Source organism: Chiloscyllium plagiosum, chromosome 8, assembly GCF_004010195.1.
Source record: "Chiloscyllium plagiosum isolate BGI_BamShark_2017 chromosome 8, ASM401019v2, whole genome shotgun sequence".
Lineage (NCBI taxonomy): Eukaryota > Metazoa > Chordata > Chondrichthyes > Orectolobiformes > Hemiscylliidae > Chiloscyllium > Chiloscyllium plagiosum.
Genome location: NC_057717.1, coordinates 100,818,781 through 100,846,380, shown reverse-complemented (window position 1 = coordinate 100,846,380; position 27,600 = coordinate 100,818,781). Strand labels below are relative to the sequence as shown.

The following is a 27,600-nucleotide window of genomic DNA, read 5'->3' as shown; positions in this document are numbered from 1 at the left end:
CTTATCGAAGGCTTTACTAAAGTTCAAGTAAACCAGGTCTACCACTCTGCCCTCAAGAATCTATCCCAAGTCATTCCTTGCCTCTCCAAGCACATGTAAACCCTATTTTTTTAGAATCATTTCCAAAATCTTCCAATGGCCTGTGCAGTGGACAAAGGGAACATCAGCTAACCTCACATTTTGGCACATCTACTGTTTATCCCAGGACAAGTGGAGTAGATAGACAGTGCCTTCCTCTGGCAAGGCTAGGAAGTACCCACTTTGTCGACATTCCTCTTTCAACCCTGCACATTTCAATTCTGGTCTACATTATGGCTCGAGGTTCAGCTGTTTCCCTGGGGAAGACAACATCTTTAGTTGGGAAACCAGGTGAGCAATAATCCAGTAGGAATCTCACAGTGCAGCTTAGTGGGGTGTGAAAGGATCAACACCCAGTTCTGGGCTGTTCTGCAACACCTTGATTTGGGTTGTCAGATTTGATTGGGTGCACCCCTGGAGGTTTTGTCATCTTGAACTGAATTGAATTTATTGTCACGTGTACTGAGGCACAGTGAAAAGCTTTGTCTTGTGAGTAATACAGGCAGGTCACGGAGTTAAATAGCATAGATAAGTAAATAATAGGTAAACAGCAGCAAAACCAAAAACACAGGTACAGGCGAATGTTAAGAGTTTGTGATGGCCACATTCCCCAAATTCACACCATTGGTTGATCAAGTTGACAGACAGCCTTTCAAAGCCAATTAGGAAGAACACTGGCTTACTGTTATACAATTGGTTGAATCTTCACAGTCTACCAAGCAGCTATTTCCTCCAGAATTAACCGATACTTTTACAACTTATTTATGTCAGGTGTTCAAAGAAAAATGTTTTGATAGTGTCTATGATCTTTGTCCAGGTTGGTGGCTGCAGTGATTTCCTGGAGATTAATCTTCAACTCCTGCAGCACCAGAACATATCCTGGACCTAAACTAATCAGCAGATATAAGTCAGAACTTAATGTTCATATCATTAGTGATTAAATATGTTCATTGTTATTCCAATACCTTCCACTCCATTGGGCCATTAACCCATTGAGATGGAACTAAATGAATTATTGTTTGATTGACAATGATAGGCAGACAGAATAACCCCACTGGGACATGTTAAGTATTTGTCTGATTGTATCAGGATTGGGAATAACTGGGCTATTCAAACATTGGGAGAAGACTGAGTTTTCAACTGAAGCAAAATTGCAAGTGAAGGGATTGTAATAGCTCAAAAACAGGCACTCAAGCATCAGAATTGTATTCCACCGCAATCTGTAATCTCAAGATCAGTACATCCCACACTCTACCACCATTATCAAGGGAAGAGGCCAACTCAGGTTCAATGAGGAGTATATGTGATGATGCTGCTCCTTTAACAAGGTGATGCTGTCCTTGGCTTTTTTTTTTTCAGAGAGGTCGTAAAAGCAGTGATTCCGAAAGGTGTAGGTTTGAAGGGTTTTAGAGCCAAATTGATTATAACTAACAGATAGTGTGTCAGGCAAAAGGCTTTCAAGTTTAAAAAAAAACACGTACATGGAAGGGGAGTGGCCACTTCTCCCAGCTAGGCTGTTCTTTAGTTTGGTTTGGTTTGGTTTGTCGCAAGCCGAGTTTGAAGCTACGAGACCCAAAGAAGCTGATCCATGCTGATCCTCCCTCTCTCTGACATCTCTCCTCAAAGAACCTGTGTTTGATTTTTTTCCTTTTTGTGCCAAGCGATGTGTATGGGGATTGTTGCAAGTATTTGGAACAGCATCATTAAGTTGGGATAAATCTGTTGGGTTTTTGGATGGTTTAAGTCATTTGGTATTCTGTTCTCTTTAGTTTGTGTTTCATTCGGTAATCTTGTAAACAAATTCTGTTTTGTTTAAAACTAAGTGGTTGGGCCAGCTACATCGCCCATGCTACACCTGCTTGAAACAAGCAGCAAAGTTAGGGTCCGGGTTACTTTCTTGAACTGTTTTGAGGGAGTCTGGCCTGGTCCATAACATGTAGAAAAGCATGTCAGGAACAACACCAGGGGCATCTAAGGACAAAATGCCAACTCAGCAGGTCTACATGATAAAGATTGGAAGCAGCATGCTATAGGTGGAGGCAAGAGATCAATAGTCAAAGGACCAGATGATAAATCTCCAGTCCTGCCACATCCAGTTGTAAATGGTAGTGAACAATTCTACAAGTGAGCAGGGAAAGAGGCTCCAAAAATATTACCATCTCCAATAACTGGAGGGACCAGCCAGTGAATGCAAAAGACAATGCTGAAGCCTTTGCCACTATTTTCAGTGACTTATCTCAGCTCTTCCTGAGGACACATAATCACAGATGCCACCCTTCAGCAATTTGTGGCACTCAATATAGTATCAAAAAAATGGCTGAGAGCACTGAGTACAGCACAGGCAATGGGCATCATGCTGCCAGAATGACTGAAGACGTTCAGCCCAAGGACTAGCCACACCCCCAGCAGCATTCCCTTTAATCTTCTTTCTGGCTGCAGCAGACTTTGAGGCCCATGCACCCCAGTGATGTCTGCAATTTGGAAGTCACACCACAGCTAGCATGCTGACACCGATTGCCGTGCATGGAACCCTGGAGAGGCTGTGCACACAGTTTAGAGAGAATGTTGGTTCCCAGCCAAGCTGCTCCAGTCTAAATGTAACATTGGCGTCAGGCTGAGAAAATGGAAAATGCTCCAGTTTTGTCCTATCCACGAAGAGTATAGAATCCATACAGTGTGGAAACAGGCCCTTCAGCCCAACAAGTCCACACCCACCCTCCAAAGAGGATCCCACACAAACCTATTCCTCTACATTTACCCCTGACTAATACAAATAACCTACACATCCCTGAACACTATGGGCAATTTAGCATAGCCAATTCACCTGACCTGCACATCTTTGGATTGTGGGAGGAAACCCACACAGATATAAGGAGAATGTACAAACTCCACACAGACAGTCACCCACGGCTGGAATTTAACTGAGGTCCCTAGTACTGTGAGGCAGCAGTGCTAACCACTGAGCCACTAAACACCATATGTGTTCCTGTCAATGATGTCTCTGAGTGGGCACAAGCTATTCTGAAAGGGAAGAGTGAGCAACCAGAGGTCATGATCCATAGTGGTACAAACAAAATAGGCAGGAGGACAGATGAGATCCTGCAAAGAGAACTTAGAGGGTTAGTAGAAAGTTGTAAAGCAGGTCTTCTAGGGTTGTAACCTCAAGATTGCTCCCTGAGTCATAGAGTCATAGAAATATAGAGATGGGCAGCACGGAAGCAGACCCTTCAGTCCAACCCATCCATGCTGACCAGATATTCTAACCTAATCTAGTCCCATTTGGCAGCACTTAGCCCATATCCCTCTAAACCCTTCCTCATCACATACCCATCCAGATGCCTTCTAAATATTGTAATTGTACTAACCTCCACCACTTCCTCTGACAGCTCATTCTATACACGTACCACCCTCTGCATGAAAAAGTTGCCCCTTAGGTCCCTTTTTCTATCTTTCCCCTCTCACCCTAAACCTATGCCCTCTACTTCTGGACTCGCCCACCCCAGGGAAAAGACTTTGTCTATTTATCCTATCCATGCTCCTCATGGTTTTATAAACCTCTATGAAGTTACCCCTCAGCCTTCAATGCTCCAGGAAAAACAGCCCCAGCCTATTCAGCCTCTCCCTATAGCTCAAATCCTCCAACCCTGGCAACATCCTTGTAAATGGTTTCTGAACCCTTTTAAGTTTCATAGCATCTTTCTTGCAGCAGGAAGACCAGAATTGAACTCAGTATTCCAAAAGAGGCCTAACTGATGTCCTCCACAGCTGCAACATAACCTCCCAACTCCTATACTCAAAGCATTGACCAGTAAAGGAAAGCATATCAATGGCATACCAGTGTCTACCTGTGATTCCACTTTCAAGGACCTGCGCTTCAAGGTCTCTGTTCAACAACACTCCACAGGACCTTATATTAAATGTATAAGTCCTGCCCTGATTTGCCTTTCCAAGATGCAGCACCTCACATTTATCTAAACTAAATGCCATCTGCCACTCCTTGGCCCATCGGCCCATCTGGTCAAGATTCCATTGTACTCTGAGGTAACCTTTGCTGTCCACTACAATGCCAATTTTGGTGTCATTTGCAAACTTACTAACCATAACTCCTATGTTCACATCCATATCATTTATATAAATGATAAAAATCAGTGGACCCAGCACCGATCCTTGTGGCACTACACTGGTCGCAGGTCTCCAGTTTGAAAAACAACCCACCACCACCACCTCTACAATGCCAATTTTGGTGTCATTTGCAAACTTACTAACCATAACTCCTATGTTCACATCCAAATCATTTATATAAATGATAAAAATCAGTGGACCCAGCACCGATCCTTGTGACACTACACTGGTCACAGGTCTCCAGTTTGAAAAACAACCCTCCACCACCACCTTCTGTCTTCTACCTTTGAGCCAGTTCTGTATCCAAATGGCTAGTATTCCTTGAGATCTAACCTTGCTAATCAGTCTCCCATGGGGGACCTTGTCAAACCTTACTGAAGTCCACATAGATCACATCAACCCCCATTGCCCTCATCAATCCTCTTTGTTACTTTTTCAAAAAACTCAGTCAAGTTCGTGAGACATGATTAACCAATCCCCAGTCCTCTGGCACCTCACCTATGACTATCAATGATACAAATACCTTAGAAAGGGGCCTAGCAATCACTTCCCTAGCTTCCCACAGAGTTCAAGGGGACACCTGATCAGGTCATGGAGATTTATTCACCTGTATGCATTTCAAGACATCCAGCCATAGAGATATACAGCACCCTTTGTTCCAGCTCATCCATGCCGACCAGAAATCCTAACCTAATCTCGCCCATTCGCCAGCACTGAGCCCATATCCCTCTAAACTCTTCCTATTCATATACCAATCCAGATGCCTTTTAAGTAATTGTACCTGCCTCCACCACATCCTCTGGCAGCTCATTCCATACACGTAACACCCTCTGCGTGAAAACGTTGCCCCTGAATTCCTTTTAAATCTTTCCTCTCTCACCCTAAATCAATGCCCTCTTGTTCTGGAAACCCCACCTCAGGGAAAAGACCTTGTCTGGTTCTGCTATCCATGTCCCTCATGATTGTATAAACCTCTGTAAGGTCGCTCCTCAGCCTCCAATGCTCCAGGGAAAACAGCCCCAGCCTATTCAACAGCTCCCTATAGCTCAAACACTCCAACCCTGGCAACAGCCTTGGAAATCTTTTCTGAACATTTCAAGTCTCGCAACATCCTTTTGATAGGAGGGAGACCAGAATTGCACACAATATTCCAAAAGTGGTCTAATCAATGCCCTGTACAGCCGCAACATGCCATCCCAACTCCTACAGCAATAAAGGAAAGCACACCCAATGCCTTCTCACTATGCTATCTACCTGTGATTCCACTTTCAAGGAACTATGAACCTTCACTCCAAGGTCTCTTTGTTCAGCAACACTCCCCAGGACCTTACCATTAAGTATATAAGTCCTGCTCTGATTTGCCTTTCCAAAATGTCGCACCTCACATTTATCTAAATTAAACTCTACCTGCTATTCCTCAGCCCAGTGCCCCCTCTGATCAAGATTTTGTTGTAATCTGAGGTAACATTCTTGGCTGTTCATTACACCTCAAATTTTGGTGTCATCTGTAAGCTTACTAATTATACCTCCTATGTTCACATCCAAATCATTCGTATAAATGACGAAAACCAATGGACCCAGTACCGATCCTTGTGGCACTCCACTGGTCACAGGCCTCGGGTCTGAAAGGCATCCCTCACCACTACCCTCTGTCTTTTACCTTTGAGCCAGTTCTGTATCCAGACGGCTAGTTCTCCCTGTACTCCATGAGTTCCAACTTTGCTAATCAGTCTACCATGAGAACCTTGTCGAAGGCCTTACTGAAGTCGATTTGATCACATGCTAGACATGCCAGAAACAGAAGTTAATACAGTTGAAAGCATGTCTAAAGAGTTAGTATTAAAGGGAGAGCTTCCAATATCTGGACCACTGGGATTTCTTCCAGGGCAGGAGGGATTTGTACAAGAAGGACAGATTGCATCTAAACTGGAGAGGCGACAGTACCCTACAGGGAGGTTTGCTGGTGCCAGGAGTTGAAAACCAGAGCAGTAGGTCAGCATGTGGAGTGATTGAGGAGAAGGGAGAGGTTAGGTCAAGTAAATCTAATAGGAAGAACAGGCAGGGCCAATTAAATGAACATGGCAGGACTGGTGCTCTGAAGTGTATTTATTTTAACGCAAGGAGTATAACCGTTAAGACAGATTAGTGCATGGATCTATAATGTTGTAGCCATTACAGAAACTTGGGTGAAAGAAGGGCAGCATTGGCAGCTCAATGTTCCAGTGTGTGTGTGGGTGTGTGTGTGTGTGTGTGTGTCTGTCTGTCTGTGGGGGGAGGGGGCTTGCATTACTGATTAAGGGGAATGCCACAGCTGCACTCAGAGAGGACACCTTGAAGGGCTCAACAATTGAGGTAATATGGGTAAAACTCAAGAACAAGAAAGGCGCAATCACTATGGTGGGGTTATAGTACAAGCCACCTAATAGTCAGCGGCAGATAGAGGATTAGAAATGTAGGCAGATCATGAAAAGATGCAAAAACAACAGGGTTATTGTAGTGGGTGATTTTAACTTCCCAATATTGACTGGGACTCACTTAGTGCTAGGGGTTTAGATGGGGCAGAATTTGTTAGGTGAATCCAGAAGGGTTTCTTGAAACAATATGTAACTAGTCCAACTACAGAAGGGGCCGTACTAGAATAAGCCTGGCCTGTTGAACAAAGTTTCAGTGGGGGAGCATTTTGGGAACAGTGATCATAATTCCATAAATTTTTAGATAGTTAAGGATAATTATCCTTAGGTGAAGTGCTAAGGTTAATTACGACTATATTGGGCAAGAACTGGAGAAATTAGTTTGGGGGCAGCTGTTTGAGGTGCTGCTAGGGGAGGTGATAGAAGCAGATACAGATAGTAACAGTTGAAGCATTGAGGCAGGCAGACGAATAAGCTGGGAATAGAGAGATACAGACCATGTGCAGGCAAATGGGATTAGTTTAGAATGGTATAATGGTCAGCGCAGACTTAATGGGCCAAAAGGCCTGTTCCTGCACTTTACTGTTCAATGCTCTGTGTGCAGCAACATCTGGACAGCATTCAAGCTCAGTTTGATATGTGCTGAAGAAAAGTATTCATTCAGTGTCTCCCCAATCTCTTCCGCCTCCACACGCAACTTCCCACTACTATCCTTGACTGGACCTATTCCTACCCTAGTCATTCTTTTATTCCTAACATACCTATAGAAAGCCTTAGGGTGTGATAGAATTTTCTCCATTGGCCTGGATCAATACTACTCCAACTGCATTCAAGCCTGCTGGATTGGTATTTTATCCACCACTTTCGACATTTATAGATGTACCAGGCAATGACCACCTCCAACATGAGAGAAAGTCACCACCCTACTCCTTGACATTTAAAAGTGTTACATTTGCTGAATTCCCCCACCAACACCATGGAGGTCAGATGGACCAGAAACTGAAATAGACCAGCCATGTACTTAATGTGGGTACAGAAGGAGGTCAGAAACTGGGAATTTAGAGGTGAATAACCAGTCTGCTGACTCCCTAGAGCCTGTGTCCACACACCAGTGTGATAGAATTTTCTCAGTTGGCCTGGATCAATACTACTCCAACTGCATTCAAGCCTGCTGGATTGGTATTTTATCCACCACTTTCGACATTTACTCCATCACAACTGTTGCACAGGTACAGGGGCGTGCATCATCTACCACATATACTGTAAACTTTCAGCAAGGTTTCTCCAGCAGCATCTGCCAAACACACAACCTCTACCAAATAAAAAGGACAAGGGTAGCAGATAGGGGGGAGTGTCACCATCTGCAAGTTCCTTTGCACATCATTTACCATCCTGACTTAGAAATATATCACTGTTTCTTCATTGTTGCTGGGTAAAAAGTCTGGAACTCTCTCTCCAACAGCACTGTGTGTTCACCTACGCCAGATGGACAGCATTGGTTCATGAAATTGGTTCATCACCACTTCTGAAAGACAATAGGAATTGGCAAAGAATCCTTGACAGTAACAGCCACATCCCTTGAAAGAGTTAAAAAAAACACTGTCTTCTTGCATTGGGTGATTCTTGTTTATTCCTTAGTGGGATGAGGATGTCACCGGCCAGGCCAGCATTTATTGCCCATCCCTAATTGCCCAGAGGGCAGTTAAGAGGCAATCACATTGCTGTGGGTCTGGAGTCATATTTGGCCAGATCAGGTAAGAACAGCAGAATTATCTCCCTCAAGGAAGTTAGTGAACCCGACGGGGAATCATGGTCATCATTAGGCTAATTTTTCTTCAGCTCAATTTATATTCAGTTCAAATCCATCAACTGCTATGGTGGGATTTGAACTCATGCCACCAGATATGGGTTTCTTAATCACTAGTCCAGTGACATTACCATGATGTCACTGAGTTCATTTATCCCTGCCATCCACAATAACCTTGGAAGGACACTAGGTTGAAAGCTCCAGTGATTTAGCAAGCCCTTTGCTCAGTTAGTCCTTCATTATAATCCTGTCAGAATCCGATATGGTTGAGGAATTGTTAGAAAACACAGCACCAGTAGGTGTTTTATGAAAATATTCATCCTTAAGATGGCATTCCTTGACCATTCCTGTATTGTGCTCGAGAATGGAGGACCCATTCCTGATCCGTGCAATCCTAATGGTGAAGGTACCACTTCAGAGAACACTTAACTGCCAACCATCTTGGTACAGGACTTGAGTACCAATGTGCCAGACCAGGTAAGGACAGTAGTTTATTTCCCTGAAGCACTTTAAGGAGCACATTGGGTTTCTGTGACAACCTGACAAAACCGTCACGCACAGGAGGCCCAAAGTTGGGTTATACAACTTACCGGTCTCGTTTTGGCCCATGATCAGGAAAGTTCAGCCAGGTTACAGGGCAGTGGGGTGGGGTGGAGTCACAGCTGACCCGAAAATGGCAGACAGGTCCTGATGACATCATCCACACCCAATCTGCACATTTAAAGATGGCTTTCCCACATCATCTAAACTGAAGGAGCAGCTTGAGACCAGGATGTGACAGGAAGTCAGTTCCCCATTCAGTCCAAGCACATTAGGGCTCAGAATTGTTGAAGTCCCATCTAAGGGACAGTATTGGGTAGAGGCACGACAACTTTACTCTCAACCTATACATAAATCGCTGGAGAAACTGAGCAGGTCTGGCAGCATCTGTGGGGAGAGAAACAATTACTGTTTCAAGTCCGGGGACACTTCATCAAATTCCGATGGCTCTGATAGTCTGGTTCTGTTTAGGAGTCATAATGTTAACTCTGCTTTTTCCCCACAGGTGCCACCATCTGGTTGAGTTTCTCCAGCAATTTCTGTTTTTGTTTCAGATCTGTAGAATCCATAGTTTTTTTGTTTTATTTTGCTCTAAACCTGCCTGACTGTGTTATACCCAACCATGGAGTGCTTTGATGGTTCAAGATGGAAAAATGCTTTCCTTAAAGTCCCTGGGGTCGGGAGTCCAGAACTAGAGGGCATAGGTTTAGGGTGAGAGGGGAAAGATATAAAAGAAACCTAAGGGGCAATTTTTTTCACGCAGAGGGCGGTACGTGTATGGAATGAGCTGCCAGAGGAAGTGGTGGAGGCTGGTACAATTGCAACATTTAAGAGGCATTTGGATGGGTATATGAACAGGAAGTGTTTGGAGGGATATGGGCTGGGTGCTGGCAGGAGGAACTAGATTGGGTTGAGATATCTGGTTGGCATAGACGGGTTGGACCGAAGGGTCTGTTTCCATACTGTACATCTCTATGACTCTATGACTCTTGTCTCTGATCCCAAATAAATACTAACACTGAGCCACATCACAGTTATTACAGAGTGGATAGTGTGGGGCTTCTGTTGGACCTCAAATGGGAAGCAGATAGATATTTCACAAAATTTCAAGGCTCCAAAATCTAATTCATTTTACAAAAATATCTCAACCTAAGGAAAGCCATATTCTCTCCAATCGCCATGAGGTGGTACTCATGGTAGCTGCGCATGCAACTAGATCGGAACCTGTATCAGTAAGCATCAATAAAGCAGCACTAAAGTCAGAATGGGGCTCTGACAGAAATTGGATGTTCTGTGTACTCATAGAGTCATAGACCCGTACAGCATGGAAACAGACCCTTCAGTCCAACTCACCCATGCCAAAAAGATATCCTAAATTATTCTCGTCCCGTTTGCAAGCATTTGGAGCATGTCCTTCCTATTCATATGCCCATCTAGATGCCTTTTAAATGTAGTAATTGTACTAGCTTCCACCACTTCCTCTAGCAGCTTATTCCATACATGCATTACCCCCTGCGTGAAAAAGTTACCCCTTAGGTCCCTTTTAAATCTTCCTCCTGTCACCTTAACTCTATGCCCTCTAGTTTTGAACTCCCCTACCTTGGAGAAAAGGCCTTGACTATTCACTCTACCCATGCCCCTCATGATTTTATAAACTTCGATAAGGTCACCCCTCAGCTTCTAACACTCTAGGGAAAATTGCCTCAGCCTATTCAGCCTCTCCCTTTAGCTCAAATCCTCCAACCCTGGCAATATCCTTGTAAATGGTTTCTAAACCCTTTTAAGTTACACAACATCCTTCCTGTAGCAGGGAAACCAGAATTGCAGACAATATTACAAAAGTAGCCTAACAATTGTCCCGTACCGCTGCAACATGACCGCCCAATTTCTATACTCATAGCATTGACCAGTAAAGGAAAGCATACCAAAGGATTCTTTACTATTGTGTCTACCTGCGACTCTACTTTCAAGAAACTGTGAACCTGCACTCCAAGATCTCGTCGTTCAGCAACACTCCGCAGGACCTGACCATTGAGTGTATAAGTCCTGCCCTGACTTGTTTTTCCAAAATACACTACCTCACATTTATCTAAATTAAACTCCAGCTGCCACTCCTTGGCCCATCGGCCCATCTGATCAATATTCCGCTGTACTCTGAGGTAACGTTTGCTGTCCACCACACCTCCAATTTTGGTGTCATTTGCAAACTTACTAACCATAACTCCTATGTTCACATCCAAATCATTTTATATAAATAATAAAAAACAGTGGACCCAGCATCAATCTTTGTAGCACATCACTGGTCACAGGCCTTGTATCTGTACTTGCTGGAGTTTAGAAGGGTGAGGGAGATTCTGACTGAAACTGACAGAATACTGGGAGGCCTTTATAGATTAGACATGGAGAAGAAGTTCCCACCAGTCGAACAGACTAGGACTCAACAACACAGCCTCAGAGTGAAGGAATGACCCTTTAGAACTGAGATGAGGAGGAATTTCTTCAGCCAGAAGGTGGTGACTCTGTGGAACTCACTACCACAGAAGGCTCTGGAGGCCAAATCATCGAGTGTCTTTAAGACAGATATACAGTAGATAGGTTTTTGATTAGTAAGGGGATCAAGGGTTACAGGAGAATGGGGTTGAGAAACATATCAGCCGTTATCAAATGGTGGAGTAGACTTGATGGACTCGATGCATATCCTAATTCTGCTCCTACATCTTATGGTTTTATGGTCCAATATGTAGCAGTGTTGCCAGACAATGGGGATGAGGTTGGGGAGATGCAGCCCTGTGCCCAATGTAGCCACCCTGCCACCAACATTTCCACTCCCCCCCCCCGCCCCCCCACACACACACACACACACACATAAAACCCAGCCTAAATTGTAACATTCTGAGGTACAGTAAAAAAAAGATTAAACATGCTCTATTGTTTAATCCCAAAATGGAGGAAGAATAATAACATCAAATGGGTAATCAAAATAACAAGAGCTGGAGATTGACAAATTGTTTGGACAACGAGGGGATCAAGGAATGTGTGGTTAGGACACAACAGGGCAGTTGAGGCAGAACATCAGCAATGGCGAAGTACTTTAAGGGGCTGAATGGCCTCCTCCTGCTCTGGTTTCATACTTACTTAAAGAAGATCTCCATGTGCTTGCGCCTGGACTCAGTGATTTGTGATTGACATCTGTTCTTGGTCACTCATCTTCCATGTGTTTACATCCTATACGTGACATAATTTAGATTTCCAATTCCCTGTCCAGGCTATGGGTCCATTGATTAAGCAAAGGATTCTACCTTCTTAGAAAAATCTCAGACACATTTTGTCTGAATTACATATTTTTAAAAAATTTTCGTCGCCTTTATCCCCACAGTCCTTGGAAAACTGAAGGCAATGCACTAAAAATGAAAGGTTCTGTATTGAACAGAAATGTAGAGAAGTGAAATCCCACATCACATGCCTCAGATGCAAAGGTAATTAGGAATGTGCACTATGAAGGTCATTCAATGATCAATCCCACACACATATATTTTAGAACTCATTTGTCACCTGAACTCTTCAAAATATTTTATCCTGCTATGACTTAACAGTCAGAAACCTACATTCTGAAAAACTGAATGACAAATCAAAAAGATCTGATTACAAGAGTGTGTGCTTGCACACGCGTGTGCCAGTATGTTTTGTGCATGTTGATAACTAGATTCGTGGCTGTGTCTTCATTTATTTGCTTATCTGTCTTCTGTGTGGCTTGGAAGGGAATTTGCATGTGATGTGTTCCCAAGCATTTGTTTTCCCTTGCCTTCTAGATGGTAGGGATCAAGGATTTGGAAGGTGCTGTTGAAGGGTCCTTGGTCAGTTACTGCAGTGCAACTAATAGATGGTACACACTGCTGCTGCTACTGTAGGCCAGTTAATGGGGTGCCAATCAAAAAGGCTGCTTTTTCCTGGATGGTGTTGAGCCTGAGTGTTGTTGGAGTTGCACCCATGTATCACACCTCATATTGCATCAGACTCTTGACTTTGCCTTGTAGATGGTGGATGTTGGTACGAGATGCAGAGTTAGTGGGTCGCCTTTGGGGAAGGCCAACAGAATTCACAGCCAAATAGGCACCTAAATGGGCAGCAGTGGGACCTCGCCCAAGATTAGCATACTGGTGTAGAAATCCCGTTTCCCACTCCCAAGTGCTGCTGCCCAATCAGAGGCCAGGGAGAAATCTAGAATGGTCAAGGAACCCAGGCCTTAGGTGAGTGAGGATCGGAGGGGTTGCAGGATGGAAGTCATGACAGAAGAGTGAAGGGGAAGGGTCAGCAGCAAGGGCGGGTGGTGTCTCTCACCCTGCCTTCCCCTGCCCTGTGCTGTTGCAAAAGGATGTAGGAGTCTGAAATGGTTAATGCTGAGGAGTGCTTTAAGCACTGCTTTGTAGGATGATGTCATTCAGTGGGAGAACGTAATAAGACCTCATAGAAGTAAAACCTAACATTGAGATCTCCTTATAGCCTCAGTAACAATATCTATCAGAGCATTGAGACATACATTACATTGTTTTCATGAAATAAAGTATAAGGTTGGGGTTGTTTTTGTTAGAGCAGAGAAGGCTAAGGAGGAACCTGACTGAGATATACAAGGTTCTGAGGGACATAGACACGGTGTTTGGGGAAAAAACCTTTCCACTTAGTAGAGTGGTCACTAATCAGGGGACACAGTTTAAAGGGAAGGAGCAGGAGTTGAAACAAGTTGAGGAAGTTGTGTTTTATCCAGAGGGTTATGGGTATCGAACTCACTGCCTAAAGAGTGATAGAGGCAGAACCCTCAAGAGAATGAAAAAGTAGTTAAATCAACACTTGAAATGCCATAGCTAACAAGACTACAGGCCAAGTTACTAGAAAATAAGTTTAGAATAGATAGATGTTGGATGACCGGTGTGGACTTGATGGGCCAAAGGCCCTCTTTGTCCTGTAAAATGTATATGACTTTTGTTTACTACAAAAGCCTCTTCTTGTCAGAGCAGCAGGAGGTGGCTTTCCTCTATTACACTCGAGCATGCAAGTCCTGTGAATCCCTAAACTTGAAAAGAATAGTGGCAGAAAACCTCCATTGCAAACAGCAGCTCACGCTGTAGAGATCTGACTGCTCATACAACAGCAGCTAGGACTGACTATGTAACAGAGGCCAGGACCTTTGAGCAGGCATTGAGTGTATTTGAACAAGGGACCCTCCCTGGGAGCCCACAAGCAAACACAACTTGGTTTAGCTTTTGGGCCTCCTGTGTGACATCAATCATGCCCGAATTGACTGCCCACTTAAGGACTTCATTTGGCAACAGGTAGAAAGGCTGTCCATCAGCCTTCCTGCCTTATATAGAAATGAAGAAGAGAAGGCACTGTTCCAATCTAGCACCCTCCCACTCAACTCAATACCTCTGTTCCTCCAAACTCAAGGGGAAAGGTATCAAATTCTGCTATGTGTGATCTTTGTATGTTTCTTTGTAACTCTAGGTTTGTGTGTTTATGTGCTGGTATGGGTTATGAGTATTTTTATCTTTATATGTGTATATATGTAAACACATGTCTAAGTCTGAGTGTGTATATGTGTATCAGTATGTCTGTGTGAGTCTGCATGTGTATGCGTATGTGCATGTAGATGTATATAAGTGCATGTACATTTGTGTGTGTACATGTGTGCATGCGTGTATGATGTCAGTAAAGTAGCACACAATAACAGGAGGCTCAGCATTCAAAAAGGTATCGAAGTGGAACAATAGAATCCATCTCAGCATTTGCTGAGCTTCTCTTCTGTCCTAATAATAACAGTCACACCCTCCAGAGAGTACAGTTCCCACTGTTTAACTTCACAATGAGAGCCACATTCTCACCTCTATTCTTTGCAAGTACGAAAAAAATAAAGCAGACATCTCGCACCTTCTCCTGTCTTACCAAGGTGAACCGCTTAGAACACTGAGTGTTTTATGGCTGCATGCATTGCTGCTTTTCACAGCCTAGCATCTTTACAGCAAGAGTGGGTGGAGGAGAGGGAGGAATCTAATCCCTCCTTCTCAGCATCAGTGCAATAACCACAGCCCTTTCCCCTCTTCAAACATCTATCTATCCCTCCCTGCTTACTGGCTGCTGTACCACCCTGAAACATGCAAATATGTTGTATTACACACACACACACACACACAGAGACAAACGTAGATTTGACCTTCTCTCATACATTCACTGTCATAGGCACACCAGAACATGCCCCTTTCTTTGTTCAATGGAGGCAGCCTCTCAGTTACCTTTTAGAACGTCGGAACATGCTGCTATCAAGGAAGTACGGCATAGAAAAATTAGACAGTACAGTCCAGAGAGAGTCAGACATGGTCCTGCAGAGCTGACATTGTGATGGTGGCGTTAAGTTGGTACACAGCACCGTCTAGCCACTGAGGAAAGAAAGCTGTACTAATTCCCTCGATGGGTTTGGCAGATTATTCCACCGGTCTGGGAAGGGGAGGATGCTCTGTGTGTGTGTGAGTGTGTAAGTCTCTGTATATGTGAGTGTGTGAATCTATTGCCACCAGCAGTCTGGGATTGGAAGAGCTGGCACCTCTTCCAAACCCCACCCCCTCTGTTCCTGCATCGTCAAGAATCTGCCCTGGAGCTTAAACACAATCAGTCAGTCCCATACTTGCTCCCGCCATATGGGAGTGTTCGGGGGGAGGGGGGAGACGGTGCCTACTCACAAAACAGTCATCTATTTATCCAGATTTCAGCTGAGAAGTCCAGACCAAGACTCCAGAGGTTCTGAGAGAAGATAAAAGCTAACAATGGGAAAGGAAGAAATGCTAGAAAAATGAAATAAAGGAGACAGACATGGGAGACAAAAAGAGAACAACGGAGACAAAGAGGGAAAAGGGCAAAGATTATGAGAGAGGAAAGATTAGAGGGAGGGATAGGCACACCCACTGATGCAGACTTAAATATGAAAAGAGGCAGAGAAGGAGAGAAAGAGGGAAACAGGTATAACCGAAGGAGTACAGGGATACAGAGACTCAGAAGCAAAGACTCACATAAAAACTCTCGCTCACATCCTTTCACACTCACTTATTTATACTCAGATCTTACTCTTACACACACACACAAACACATACACACACACACACACACACACTCTCTCCCTCATACACACACACACCAGCAGGGAAGACAGTGACGGGCCATTCACCCTTCAAGTTTAAGGTCAGGGACAGGTGGAGACTAAACTCAAATGAACTAAAATCAGAAAGAATCGACATTTCGGGCACGAGCCCTTCTTCAGGAATCATGCCCGAAACGTCAATTCTCCTGCTCCTTGGATGCTGCCTGACTTGCTGTGCTTTTCCAGCAACACATTTTCAGCTCTGATCTCCAGCATCTGCAGTCCTCACTTCCTCCTAAAATCAGAGAGAGACATGCTCAGAAAACCAGACAAAGAGATCATGATACAGAGGTAGGCACTGAAAAATAGAAGCAGACACACATATAAACACAGAAAGACAGAATAGCAGCACAGACAGATTGTGTCGATCACTGTCTTTCTATATCACTATGAGAGAGACACAGGGTCAGAATAAAACACAGAAACAGAAATCAGCAGATTACTAAAAGAAAGAACCCAAGAGAAAGACAGTGAGTGAAACAATGATTGAATAGAAGCAGTATGAAAGATTTTGAAGGACATGATAAGAGAAAAAAATGAATTAATAAAAAGAAATTATTTAATTTTTTTCATGTGCAGAAGTGTCTGCCAAACCCTCCTCAACGACATGGAGTCACCACCCTCTCTTTTTACAAAACAATAAAGCAGTGTAACAGGACTGTGTTCCCCACACACCCGACCAGTTTAACTTGCTTATATTTAACCTGTCACAACCCTTGTTCCAAGCATCAAGTCCTGATCTGCACAACAACAAACTCCATTTATAAGACATAGGAGCAGAAATTGAGCCATTCAGCCCATCAAGTCTGCTCCGCTATTCAACCATGGCTGATAGTTTCTCAACATTCTCCTGCTTTCTCCCCGGAACCCTTGATCCCCTTTACAATCAAGAACCAATCTACCTCTGTCATAAATATACTCAATGAGCTGGCCTCCACAGCCTTTTGTGGCAGCAAATTCCATAGGTCCACCATTCCTTGGCTGAAGGAGTTTCCCCTTATCTCCGTTCTAAAAGGTCTTCCCTTTACTCTAAGGTTGTGCTCTCGGGTCCTAGTCTCTCCTACCAATGGAAACATCTTCCCAACATCCATTCTGTCCAGGCCATTCAGCTTTCTGTAAGTTTCAATTAGATTCCCCTCCCCACCCATCCTTCTAAACTCCATTGAGTATAGACGCAGAGTCCTCAAATGATCCTCATGCGTTAAGCTGTTCATTCCTGGGACCATTCTCATGAACCTCCCCTGAACATGTTCCAAAGCCAGAACATCCTTCCTGAGATATGGGGTCCAAAACTGCACACAATACACCTTGACGTGGCCTCACTAGAGACTTATAGAGCCTCAGAAGTACATCCTTGCTTTTATATGCAAGCCCTCTCAAAATAACTGCATCATTGCATTTGCCTTCCTAACTACTGACTCAACCTGCAAATTTACCTTGAGAGAACCCTGGACTAGAACTCCCAAGTCGCTTTGCACTTCAGACTTCTGAATTTTATTCCCAGTTGGAAAATAGTCTATGCCTTTATTCTTCCTACCTTATACTTTCCCACGTTATACTCCATCTGCCACTTCTCTGTCCACTTTCATAACCTGCCCAAATCCTTCTGCAGCCTCCCTGCCTTCTCAATGCCACCTATCCCTCTACCAATCTTTGTATCATCTGCAAACCTAGCCAGAATACCCTCAGAATTCCTTCATGTATAAAGTGAAAAGTTGTGGTCCCAACACTGAGCCTTGCAGAACACCACTTGTCATTGGCTGCCATACTGAGAAGGACCCTTTTATCCCCACTCTCTGCTTTCTGCCAGACAGCCAAGCTTCTGTCCAGGCTAGCACCTTGCCTCTAACACCATGGGCCCTTATCTTACTCAGTAGCCTCCTATGCAGTACCTTGCCAAAGGTTCTCCTTGGTCCAATCTGCTTGTTACTTCCTCAAAGAATTCTAGCAGATTTGTCAGGCATGACCTCCCCTTGATGAAACCATGCTGACTCTGCCCTATTTTACCAACTTTGGTAAGTTTGAGGCAACTTTAACATAGGAAAGAGTCCCAAGTTGTTTCACCCCAGTGAATTTTACACTAAGCCATATAAACTGAAATAACTGTACAGAGGTTGGTATCCCGTCACCAAGTCACCCTTTATTTACATGTGCACAGTACACTGGCTGAGACCAGGCAGCTCAGAGTCAGGCCCTGAAGACTCTCTGTTTATACCTGTGTCAGGCAGGGCTCCCTTTTTGGCGCTGATTAACAATCACAATCAAGGATCTCATAGTCAATCACTGCATAAAGAGATTGTGGGATGGGTAGCCAAAAGATTGGGAGTAGAGGTAGGTTGTAAAGAGCATATTGAATGAAGAGAGCGATGTGCAAGGCAGAAGGGGTTTGGGACAAAATTCCAGAATTTATGGCCCGTGCTGCTGAAAGCACAGTCAGCAATGTTGCAGGGAATGACATCTGTGATGATCAAAACGTCAGAATTGATGGCGTGATGACATTTTGGAGGTTGAGGACAGAGGTCAATTACAGAGAGGGAGGCATGAAGCCAAGGATGGATTTGAAAGCAGAAATTAAAATTTTAAAATATTGGAATTGACAGACCAAAACACATAAATGTTTGACTGAGAGTTCAGAGTCTGAGTGAATACATACCCCAGTTTGAGGGACGTGGATGTCGCTAGTTAGGTCACTATTTATTGCCTATCTATAATTGCCCTTCAGAAGGCGCTAGTGAGCTGCCTTCTTGAACTGCTACAGTGTATATGGTGTGGGTAGACCAACAATGCCATAGTGAGGGAGTTCTATGATATTGACCCAGGTGACAATGAAGGAACAGCAATACATTTCCACGTCAGGATGATGAGCGAACTTGCAACCTTGAAGCTGCTGTCCATATGCTTCTCAATGGTAGTGGTTATGGGTTTGGAAGGTGTTGTTAAAAGGAGCCTTAGTTAATTTCTGCAGTGCATTCTGTAGAGGGGACACTGCTGATATTCTGTGGCAGTGGTGAAGGGAGTGAATGCTGAAAATGGAGATGGGGTGCCAATCAAGCAAGTTGTTTTGTCTTGGATAGTATCAAGCTTCTGAAGCATTGGTGCACTCATTCAGGCAAATGAAGAGCACACTCCTGACTTGTACCTTGGAAATGGTGCACAAACTTTGGGGAGACAAGAGGTGAGTCAGTCACCTCAGAATTCTCAGCCTCAGATCTATTCTTGTAGCCGATATATTTATATGGTAGGTCCAGTTCAGTTTCTGGTCAATGGAAACCTCTGCCATGTTGATAGCATCAATCAATCTCTTTCAGGGAGAGAAGGCAAGGGAGTTAACATCCTTCCTTTGTATCATTCAAAGTTCTTTGCTTCTTTTTGCTGATACATACATTTCTCCAGGTATCCACACACCTATAAGAATCAATACTCTCCACTTAATATCTCAAGTTCCTAAAACTGCCCTTTGTCTTCCTCAGTATGAAGCTTTATCCACTTTAATGCTTGGGGCAAATCCATAATCTGAAAAGGCCATTATTTCTCACTTCATATTTACCTGTAGATGCACTGCTGATTCCCAGCATGTCAATGAGACAGGATGTGGTCAGCCAGGATGAATGATTTATTTCTCGACCCCCTCACCTCGTTTATTGATTCATTCTTTTCAATGCCAGTTTGGGGATTTGGGACCTGCCTCCTTGCCCTACCCTTGGTGGTTGGTGACCATGGTGCTGGGCCTGTCGTAGGCCTGCCTTCCAGCAAAACGCTGAGAAAGACTCATGCCTGCAAGTGGGGAGTTCAAGCCCCACTGCAGGCAACTAAGCATGATATGCAGACTAACAACACTAAAATGCAAGAAGTAAGGCATTGTCTGAGGTGAGGTGCTAAACGGAGTCTGGGTCTCTACATAAAACACTAGAGCACCAGATCTCTGTGTAAAGTACTCAAGGACTAGGTCTGTTCATGAAACGCGTTTAAGAAAATAGTTCATGGCTCACAACAAAGACACATCCCAGGATGAAAGAATGATTCTAGGATAGGGCTAAGCCAATCATGGTTATCCAGGGATGTAATGATAGCATCAAATTGAAAGGAAAAATATAGAAAGATGTAAAGATTAGTAATAAACCTGAGGATTGGGGAAGTTTTAAAAACCAACAAAAACAGCCAAAAACATAATAAAGAAGGAGAAGGTAAACTTTTAAGGTAACATGTAACTAATATGAAAACAAACAGCAAGAGCTTCTTTAAACAGTTACAAAGGAAGAAAGATGCCAAAGTGAACATAGGCCCCTTAGACAACGAGGCTGGGGAAATAATACTGGGGACCAGGAAATAGCAGAGGATTTGAGTAAATACTTTGTGTCAGCCTTCACAGTAGAACACCCAAATAGCATTGCACTAATACTAAAGAACCAAGATACAAAAGGAGGACAGAATAAATATGAAGGAAACGAATGTATCAAAGGCCATTAAGTTTCTAGGACCTTTTTCATATTCACTCATAGGACGTGGGTGTTGCTGGCTGGGCCAGCATTTATCGCCGGTCCCCAGTTGGCATTGAGGAGGTAGTGGTAAGCTGTCTCCTTAAGGCACTGCAGTCTATATGCTGTGGGTTGACACACAATGTCCTTAGGGAGATAATTCCAGGACTTTGAGCCAGCAACAGTGAAGGAACAGTGATATATTTCAAAGTCAGGATGGTGAGTGGCTGGGAGGGGAACTGTCAGGTGGTGGTCTTCCCTTGTAAGTGTGCCCTTGTCCTTCTAGATAGAACGAGTAGTGGGATTGGAAGGAGCTGTTTAAGGATCTTTGGTGAATTTTTGCAGTGCATCTTGTAGATAGAAACACTGCTGCTACTGAGCACCAGTGCTGGAGGGAGTGGATGCCTATGGATGTGGTGCCAATCAAGTGGGCTGTTTTTTCCTGGATGGTGTCAAGCTATGTTATTGGAATGTTATTGGAGCTGCACCCATCCAGGAAAGTGGGGAGTATTCCATCACACTGCTAAATTGTACTATGTAGATATTTTGGGGAAATCAGGTGGTGAGTTATTTGCCACAGTATTCCTAGCCTCTGACCTGCTCTTGTAGCTATTGTGTTTATGTGGTGAGGCCAGTTGAGTTTCTAGTCAAGGGTAATTCCAAGGATGTTGATAGTGGGAGATTTAGGGATGACAAGGGGTGGTGATTAGATTGTCTCTTATTGGAAACGGACATTATCTGGCATTTGTGTGGCATGCTTGTTACTTCACTTGTCAGCCCAAGCCTGGTGAATTCCTGATAAAGGGCTTTTGCCTGAAACGTCCATTTTCCTGCTCCTCGGATGCTGCCTGACCTGCAGCACTTTTCCAGCACCACACTCTCGACTCTGATCTCCAGCATCTGCAGGCCTCACTTTCTCCAAGCCTGGATATTGTCCAGACTTTGTAGCAAAGAACAAAGAAGAACAAAGAAAATTTACAGCCCAGGAACAGGCCCTTCGGCCCTCCAAGCCTGAGCCGATCCAAATGTACTGTCTAAACCTGTCGGTCAATTCCTAAGCATCTGTATCCCTCTGCTCCCCACCTACTCATGCATCTGTCCAGATGCATTTTAAATGAATCTACCATGCCTGCCTCTACCACCTTTGCTGACAACGCGTTCCAGACGCCCTCCACCCTCTGTGTGAAGTACTTGCAGTGTGTATCCCCCTTAAACTTTCTACCTCTCACCTCTCATTATTGAATCCTTAACCCTGGGAAAAAGCTTTTATCTATCCACCCTGTCTATACCCTTCATGGTTTTGTAAACCTCAATCAGGTCCCCCTCAATTTCCTTTTTTCTAATGAAAACAAACCTAACCTACTCAACCTCTCTTCATAGATAGCACCTTCCATACCAGGCAACATCCTCGTAAACCTTCTCTGCACTCTCTCCAAAGCGTCCTCATCCTTTTGGTAATGTGGTGACCAGAACTGTACACAGTATTCTAAGTGCGGCCGAACCAGTGTCTTATACAATTTTAACATGACTTGCCAGCTCTTATACTCAATACTCCGTCTGATGAAGGCAAGCATACTATATGCCTTCTTGACCACTCTATCCACCTGTGCAGCAACCTTCAGGGTACAATGGACCTGCACTTCCAGATCTCTCTGCCCATCAACTTTTCCCAAGGCTCTTCCATTCATTGTATAATTCATCACCTCACATTTGTCTGGACTGAAATTCACCTTTCTGCCCAACCAATTTTCTGCCCAACTCTCCAGTCTATCTATATCCTCCTGTATTCTTTGACAGTCCCCTATGCTTTCTGCTACTCTACCAATCTTCATGTCATCTGCAAACTTGCTGATCATACCAACAGTGCCCTCTTCCAGATCATTTATGTATATTACAAACAACAGTGGCCCCAACACTGGTCACCTTTCTCCATTTCGAGAAACTCCCTTCAACGATTATTCTCTGTCTCCTTTTGCTCAACCAGTTCTTTATCCACCTTGCTAGAACACCCTGCACACCATGTGACTTCATTTTCTCCATTAGTCTACCATTTTCTCCATTAGTCTACCATACTAAAGTCCTTGTATATGACATCAAAAGCCCTTCCTTCATCTATCAACTTGGTCACTTCCTTGAAGAACTCTATTGAGTTGGTAAGGCACAATCTTCCCCCCACAAAACCATGTTGCCTATCACTGATAAGCCCATTCTTTTCTGAATATAAATAGATCCTATCCCTCAGTACCTTCTCCAACGGCTTCCCCACCACCGACATAAGGCTCACTGGTCTGTAGTTACCCGGAATATCTCTACTATCCTTCTTGTACAGGGGAACAACATGAGCTACCTTCCAGTCCTCTGGCACCTCACCTGTACTTAAGGATGCCACAAAGATATCTGTTAGGGCCCCAGCTATTTCCTCTCTCGCCTCCCTCAGCAACCCAGGATAGATCCCATCCGGTCCTGGGGATTTGTCCACCTTAATAACCTCTAGCCTACCAAACACATCTTCCCTACTTATGTCAACGTGATCCAGACTAATCAAACTTCTATCTCTAATCTCAACATTCATCATGTTCCTCTCCCCAGTGAACACTGATGCAAAGTAATCATTCAGAATCTCACCCATTCTCTCAGGTTGGACACACAGCCTTCCTTCATTATCCTTTAGTGGACCAATCCTTTCTCTAGTTACCCACTTGCTTCTTATATAAAAATAAAATGCTTTGGGATTCTCCTTAATTCTGCTCACTAAAGCTATTTCGTGATCCCTTTTTGCCCGCTTGATTCCTTGTTTAAGACTTGTCCTACTCTTCTGATATTCCTCCAGGGCCCGTTCTGTTCTTAGCTGCCTAGACCTCATGTACACTTTCCTTTTCCTCTTGGCTAGTCATGCAATTTCTCCTGTCATCCAAACTTCACAAATCTTGCCCTTCCTATCCTTTGCCTTCGATGGGACATGCCTATCCTGCACTATCTTCAACCTGTCTTTGAAAGCCTCCACACATCAAATGTGGACTTCCCTTCAAATAGCTGTGTCCAATCCATATTTCTGAGCTCCTGCCTAATTTTGATATAATTGGCCTTGTCCCAGTTTAGTACTCTTCCCTTAAGACCACTCTCATCTTTATTTACGAGTATTCTAAAACTTACAGAATTGTGGTCACTGTTCCCAAAGAAATCCCCCACCGCAACTTCTACCACCTGTCCTGGCTCGTTCCACAGTACCAGGTCCTTTTATGACCCCTGGTCCAATATAGCATTGGAACATGGTCTGTTTCAGTATCTGAGGAGTCACGAATGGTGCTGAACATTGTGCAATCATTAGCGAACATCCCCACTTCTGAACTTATGATGGAGGGAAAGTCATCGGTGAAGCAGCTGAATATGGCTCGGCATTCCTGGGTGGGATGCATCCTAGGATATTAAACGAAGCAGCTCCAGAAACTCAACTGGCTTCACCAGTGGATGAATTGATAGTAATCTTCCAAGAATTCTTAGATTCTGGAAAAGTCCCAGAGGATTGGAATGGTGCCAACGTAACACTTTTATTAACAAAAAAAAACAAGGTAACAATAGGCCAGTTAGCTTAACATCTGCTATTGGGAAAATGTTAGAGTCTATTGTAAATAGCATAATAGTGAAGCATTTAGAAAAACATAATATGATTGAGCAGCATTAGCTTGGCTTCATAAAGAGAAAATTATGCCTGATAAATTTATTAGAACTCTTTGTGGAGCTAACAAGCAGGATGGAAAAGGGGAGCCAATGAATATAAAATATTTGAATCTCCAAAAGGTGTTTGATAAGATACCACATGTTAAGCTACTTAACAAAATAAGGCTCCATGGTGATGGAGGTAGTATATCAGCACAGATAGAGGATTGGCTAACTAATAGAAGACAGAGAGTTGGAGCTCAAGGAGCATTTTCAGGATGACAAACTGTAATAAGTGGAGTGCCGCAGTGGTTATTGCTGGTCCCAAACACGTTTATAACATATGCATAGTTGTCAAGAAGAACTGAAGAGTTAAATATCATTTAAATTGGAAAGGACTGCAGCAAGCTACAACACATAGGGATCTGGGAGTCACTCCTAGTGCACACATTACAAAAGACAGAGAATAAAGATATTTTTCCTCTCCGAGGGTAGTGAGCCTTTTTATCGTAGAGGGTTGTCAAGGCTGGGTCATTAAGTCTATTCAAGATTGAGATAGTCAGATTTTTAATCAAGGGAATCAAGAATAATGGGGAAAAGACAGGAAAGGAGCTGAGGATTGTCAGATCAGCCATTATATCACTGAATGGTGGAGCAAATTTGATGGACTAAATGGGCACCTCTGCTTCTACATGTTATGGTCTTACCCATAAACTAAGTCTCTGTATAAATCATCCATAATCTGGATGTCTATATTTCACATCTGGGACTGGATCATTATGAAACTCCCAGGGACCGTGTCTCTCGATGAAATACCCGGGAAAGAGGCTTTATATAAAACACAGGGAGACTGGGTTTCTACTTACAACATTTGAGAACCAGATCTCTAAATAAAACATCGGGGCAGTGGGTGTCTGCATAAATCATCCATGGACCGGGCCTGTTTCTCATATACATGTGGACTGAGTCTCTATATCAAAACTCCCATGGAAGGCTCTTTGTTTCTAACAGCTGGGAATGGTTTTCTGTATAAAATACACAGAGACCTGATCGTTACATAAAATACTGAGAACCATTTCACTACATTAAATGCCCAGGAACTGGGTTTTTACATAAATCACCTGTGGGCTGTGTCTCTAGAGGCAGAATCCAGGACCGGGTGTCTGTGTGAAACACCTGGAGACCAGGTAGATATATATTTTCTAATCAACCTGTTGACAGGTGTAATTACACAACCTCTCAAGCAGATGGGACTTGAAGCTAGCCGAATTGTTCAGGGCAAGGTACACCACCACTGCAACACAATACCCAGGAACTAGAACGCTATGTAAAACACATAGAGGATGACTCTACATAAAACACCCTGGGACTCAATATATACAATGTCTCTAATGAAACATGTGAAACGAGAACCTGGTCTTCTTATAAAACAGCCAAGAAACTTGTCTCAATATAAAGCACCCAGCTAATGGGTCTCTACATAAAACAGTCTCGGGACAAAGTTTCTACATAAATTACATGGAGACTGGGTCTCTATATATAATAGATTTGCAGAGGAAATTTACCAGGATGTTGCCTAATGGAGAATTTGAGTTATGAAGAGAGATTGGATGGGGTTATTTTCTTTGGAGCAGGAGAGACTGAGGAACAACAACATTGAGATGAACAAAATTATGAGTGATTAATGACTAGGAGGGCATAGATTTAAGGTCGGAGGTTTAGAGGAGATTTGAGGAAATCCTTTTTCATCCAGAGAATGGTGGAAATCTGAAATTCACAGCCTTTTTCTTATTAATGGGATGAGGGATGAGGGTGTCACTGGCTGGGCTAACATTTATTGTCCATTCCTAATTATCCAGAGGTCAGTTAAGAGTCAACCACATTGCTGTGATTCTGGTGTTACATGTAAGCCAGACCAGGTAAGGATGGCAGTTTCCTTCCCTAAGGGACATGAGTGAACTTATATAGTGTCTGTTAGGATGGTAAAGGCAGAAACCTCCGAACATTTACGAAGTATTTAGATGTGCACTTCTATGTGCACAAAGTATTCAAGGCTAAAGGCTAAGTGTTGGAAAATAGAACTGGTATAGTTAGGGACTTATATTTGATTGGTACATATGCGATAGGCCAAAGGGCCATATTCTATTCTATAGACCTTTACATCTCTAGAAAACAGTTGCGAATCGTATCTATATATAAAACACCCAGGGTACAGTCTCTACCTAAAGCACCCATAAAAACATCTCACTTTGTATATAAAACAGCCAAGGATCAGGTCTCTCTAGAAAACATCTGGGATAAAACACTACTGGGCTGGGTATCTGGGCATCTGATTTCTTCATAAATACCCATGGACTTAATCTCTACATAAAGTATTGGAAACTCAGAGTCCACATAAAATCCCTGGGGACATGGGTTCTCTATGAACCACCCATAGACCTCTATACAAAATCTACTGAGACTGGGCCTCTGGGTACGGGGATGAGAGGGCATCGCAAAACTGGCCAGACTTCACAATCTAATCAATTGTGGATCATTCTCTGAGGACCTAACTGGGCTCAAAGTGATTAAGTTCACCTGTCTCATTGCCCAATATCCAGCACAGCAATCACTGTCAGGTACAGGGGGGTTACAAATCAGATCAGCTCATGGTTCTAGTTTATGCCTCAGTTCATGGGCCGGGATCTCAGATGCTGGCTACTCAGTGTTGGTGCTTTAATCTGGTATTTTGTGATAGCATATTAGCTCTGATACAACATTAAAGCCTCCTCCCTCCACCACCCCCGCCCTCATAGCCAAGGTCCTGGGTATCAATTACTCTCAGGATAATGCTGCAGTAATGATATCACAAGGGGTAATCCGCTCGTGTGAATGTCAGCGTGTATTAAGGACACAGGGTGCAGTGATTGTACTGACAGCTGCTGCCTAGATAGGGACTGACCAGGCACAGAACACCACCTCCCCTGTAAAATTAAATCACTGGGAACTGGAACAGACACCACGTGTCGCTTCTGAGCTGTAATTTAATTCTGCAATTCAGATGATGGCCACAAGCCATTCACAGTGTAGCTTATGATATTACCTGAACCACTCCATCAGATTGTACACTAGTCAGCAATTCTGAGTATCCATTGTTACTCCGTGGGCGGCACAGTGGCACAGTGGTTAGCACTGCTGCCTCACAGCACCAGAGACCCAGGTTCAATTCCTGCCTCAGGCGACTCTCTGTGTGGAGTTTGCACATTCTTCCCGTGTCTGCCTTGGTTTCCTCCGGATGCTCCGGTTTCCTCCCACAATCCAAAAATGTGCAGGTTAGGTGAATTGGCC

At 43.7% G+C, this 27,600-nt stretch overlaps 1 protein-coding gene across 8 annotated transcripts in view; it reads right to left on the bottom strand.

Moving 5' to 3' along the window:
* LOC122552247 (microtubule-associated serine/threonine-protein kinase 1-like) overlaps positions 1–27,600 on the bottom strand; it is a 158,032-nt gene that overhangs the window by 92,023 nt on the left and 38,409 nt on the right. For 6 of the 8 annotated variants that reach the window (XM_043694924.1, XM_043694925.1, XM_043694927.1 and 3 more), the window contains exon 1: positions 15,243–15,392. The exons of 1 other annotated variant lie outside the window; for it this stretch is intronic. In XM_043694924.1, coding sequence (XP_043550859.1) covers positions 15,243–15,325 — 83 coding nt within the window. In that variant the 5' untranslated portion in view covers positions 15,326–15,392. Of the gene's footprint in view, positions 1–15,242; positions 15,394–27,600 lie in introns of those variants that run through there. One more of the 8 variants, XM_043694926.1, reaches the window with a different exon arrangement.